The sequence below is a fragment of the Myotis lucifugus genome, unplaced genomic scaffold (assembly GCF_000147115.1).
Source record: "Myotis lucifugus unplaced genomic scaffold, Myoluc2.0 scaffold_20, whole genome shotgun sequence".
Taxonomy (NCBI): Eukaryota; Metazoa; Chordata; class Mammalia; order Chiroptera; family Vespertilionidae; genus Myotis; species Myotis lucifugus.
Window position 1 is genome coordinate 642,645 of NW_005871068.1, and position 3,620 is coordinate 646,264.

At 39.5% G+C, this 3,620-nt stretch overlaps 2 protein-coding genes across 4 annotated transcripts in view; both read left to right on the top strand.

Annotated features, from left to right (window-relative positions):
* The window catches only part of YY2 (YY2 transcription factor), a 5,197-nt gene extending 1,764 nt beyond the window's left edge, over positions 1 to 3,433 (top strand). Inside the window, 1 exon segment of the mRNA XM_023751318.1 lies at positions 3,417 to 3,433. Coding sequence (XP_023607086.1) covers positions 3,417 to 3,433 — 17 coding nt within the window.
* The window catches only part of MBTPS2 (membrane bound transcription factor peptidase, site 2), a 101,087-nt gene that overhangs the window by 28,627 nt on the left and 68,840 nt on the right, over positions 1 to 3,620 (top strand). The window lies entirely within an intron of this gene.

The window sequence follows — 3,620 nt, forward strand, 5'->3', positions numbered from 1 at the left end:
TTTCATAGATTTGTTTAAAAAGTTAAAAATATATGTTTACATTGTTAAAATGTCATGTTTTAATAGAGTAGTAAAAGTAAAAGGTTAAAAAAGTGGAAAAAGGTTAAAATATGTATAAGATTACATTGTTCTGTAATATCATTTGGAAAACATGGTGTTTTGTCAAGTTTGATCCCAAAAAAGGATAATTCATAGACTTCACATCAAAAGACTCTTATGCAACTGTGCTTAAAATGGGACTTTTCATATTCAAGTTCACCTATTTACAAATTTTTAAAGTTCTGTATTTTCCAAATGTTCATGTTTATACTTTTAGGAATATGTTTAATAATCCTATGTGTGGTTTTTATGGAAGTTGATAACTGCTTACTGTAGATTTTTTTTTAAATATAGTTTATTGATTTTTTACAGAGAGGAAGGGAGAGAGATAGAGAGTTAGAAACATCGATGGGAGAGAAACATTGATCATCTGCCTCTTGCACATCTCCCACTGGGGATGTGCCCGCAACCCAGGCACATGCCCTTGACCGGAATCGAACCTGGGACCTTTCAGTCCGCAGGTCGATGCTCTATCCACTGAGCCAAACCGGTTTCGGCCTTACTGTAGATTTTGTTTATGAGAATGAACAGTCATATACATACATGAAGTATTTTCCTGTTTAAAAAGAGGTTATATAGGTTTTGTTTGCTATCTTTTTTTAAAAAATATATTTTATTGAATTTTTACAGAGAAGAAGGGAGAGGGATAGAGAGTTAGAAACATCAGTGAGAGAGAAACATCGATCAGCCGCCTCCTGCACATCTCCTACTGGGGATGTGCCCGCAACCCAGGTACATGCCTTTGACCGGAATCGAACCTGGGACCTTTCAGTCCGCAGGTCGATGCTCTATCCACTGAGCCAAACCGGTTTCGGCCTTACTGTAGATTTTGTTTATGAGAATGAACGGTCATATACATACATGAAGTATTTTCCTGTTTAAAAAGAGGTTATATAGGTTTTGTTTGCTATCTTTTTTTTTTAAATATATTTTATTGAATTTTTACAGAGAAGAAGGGAGAGGGATAGAGAGTTAGAAACATCAGTGAGAGAGAAACATCGATCAGCTGCCTCCTGCACAGCCCCCAGTAGGGATGTGCCTGCAACCCAGGTACATGCCCTTGACCAGAATCGAACCTGGGACCCTTGAGTCCGCAGGCTGACACTCTATCCACTGAGCCAAACCGGCTCGGCTTGTTTGCTATCTTAATTTTGGTTTTATTCTTTGCTGTTAACATATTTTGCATAAGTATCTTTTAGCTGCATGAATGATGTATATGTAGTATTGAATAGTAGATGTGATTAATACTGTTAGTCAATTTAAACCCATTTTAGTCAATTTAAACCCCTTTTAGTCATTTTATTTCTAATACTGCCAAATAGTGTTATTTAGTGTAATTTCTTTGCTTCTCCAGTTAGAAAGTGCTGCTCAATTGTAGTTGTATTGTTTTTATAATGACTTTTATAACATTTGATGTGTACACCTTATATAATAGAAAAAGCAAAAGTGAAATACCTGTTCTAAATAAAGAAAAAAAACACTTGCCTGTATAAATACCATACCTAGAAAAAAGGGAGGATGCTACTGGCATCTGGGGAGTAGAAGCTAAACATCCTGCAATGCATAAGGAATTATCTGCCCCAAAATGCCAATAGTAAGAAAACCTGCTCTAGAGAAAGTAAAATTGTAATGTATTCCTTTAATGTACTTATAAACATTAATGGACAAGAGGTTGTTTAAATAAAGGAAGTGTTGTTTTCAACCACCCTTGTTGCTTCTTAACCATCATGGGCAAATTGGGACTCTAGAGGGGTGGTCTGGTACAAGTTGCATCCCTGTCTCGAGAGAGAAGGGGAGAGGAGGTTGCCCAAATAATCAGGAATCAGTGCTGCTGAATTACCCCCTGATTTGTTCGGAGTGAGAGTTAATGAGGATGCAAGCATCTAGGTAATCCTGGTAGGCTTTTTCATCCTGCCTTGGAAGGAAAAGCTGAATTTAGCACATATAATGGTCACAAAGCTAATCAGTGGGAGTGTTTTGTGGAATTGTGTTGGGACTAGCAACTTGGTGGGTGATGAGGTTATAGCTGTATTCCAAAATTAGTTTCATTAGAGTAAATTTCAGTGGGTCAAAAAAATAGTGGTTTTTTTGGTTTGTTGTTTCAATTGTGTTTTTTAAGTGATGCTATGAAAGTAATACAAGAAAACACAGGTATCTTCTATAATATTGAACTGGGAAAGGCTTAGTACAAAGGAGCAATTTGACCACACCAACATTTAAAATGTCTGCAGCCTTAGCTGGTTTGGCTCAGTGGATGAAGCATGGACCTGTGGACTGGGAGGGGAGGGAAGGGGGTCCCCGGTTCAATTCCGGTCAGGGGGTGCATGCTGGGTTGTGGGGGCTCAATCTCCAGTGGGGGTGTGTGGGAGGCAGCCGATCGATGATTCTCTCTCAACATTGATGTTTCTGTCTCTCCCTCTCACTTCCTCTCTGAAGTCAATAAAAATACATATTTGAAAAAATAAAATGTCTGCATAGGCAACCTATAAATCAAACCAAACAATACCCTGGATGAAAAAATTTAAATGCCTCTTACAAAAGACCAAATTCCTTAATATGTATATTGCAAATAATAATGTATACATATTAGTAAAACAAAAAGCAACCAAGTCAAAAAATGTAAATAGGGAATGGATATGGTTCTCAGACCAAGGAAATAGAAATAGCCTTTTAACAAACATGAAAATGCTGTAAGTCGCTCATAATTAAAGAACTAGAAACTAGCTCTAGGCGGTTTGGCTTAATGCAGTGGTCGGCAAACTGCGGCTGGAGAGCCACATGCGACTCTTTGGCCCCTTGAGTGTGGCTCTTCCAAAAAATACCAGTGCGGGCGCGCACATACAGTGCGATTGAAACTTCGTGGCCCATGCACAGAAGTTGGTATTTTGTGGAAGAGCCACACTCAAGGGGCCAAAGAGCCGCATGTGGCTCGCGAGCCACAGTTTGCTGCCCACTGGCTTAGGGGTTAGGGAGAAGACCACAGTTTGCCGACCACTGGTTTAATGGATAGGGTGAAGGGTCCGAGGTTCAATTCTGATAAAGGGCCCATATCTCGGTTGCAGGCTTCTCCCCGGCCCAGGCCCCGGTCGGTCGGGGCTTTGTGCAGGAGGCAAACCCAATCGAATGTGTTTTCTCTCACCATCAAATATTTCTCTCTGGTTTTTTCCCCTCTTCTCTTTCCAACTCCTCCTCTAAAAAATCAATGGGGAAAGTTGGATTTTTTAAGGTCAATTCCCTCCAGGTGGATAATTAAAAAAAAAATAAAAGGAAATAGGAAATTTAGAAACAAATATTTTTACCTTTTTCCCCCCACGCAGGATGGCGGAAGGCCTAAAAATTAACAATAAGCATCCTGGGTGGTTGGTTTCACAAAATTGGGGGGGAACCATTTGCGCGGTTTATTTAGGAACACAAAATTTATTACAATACCTCCCCTTGGGAGGGCGCAATTTTTAAGTGCCACCATTATTTTTTGGACCCCCCGACCGACATTCCATCATCCTGGGTGAAATTTTTTTCCG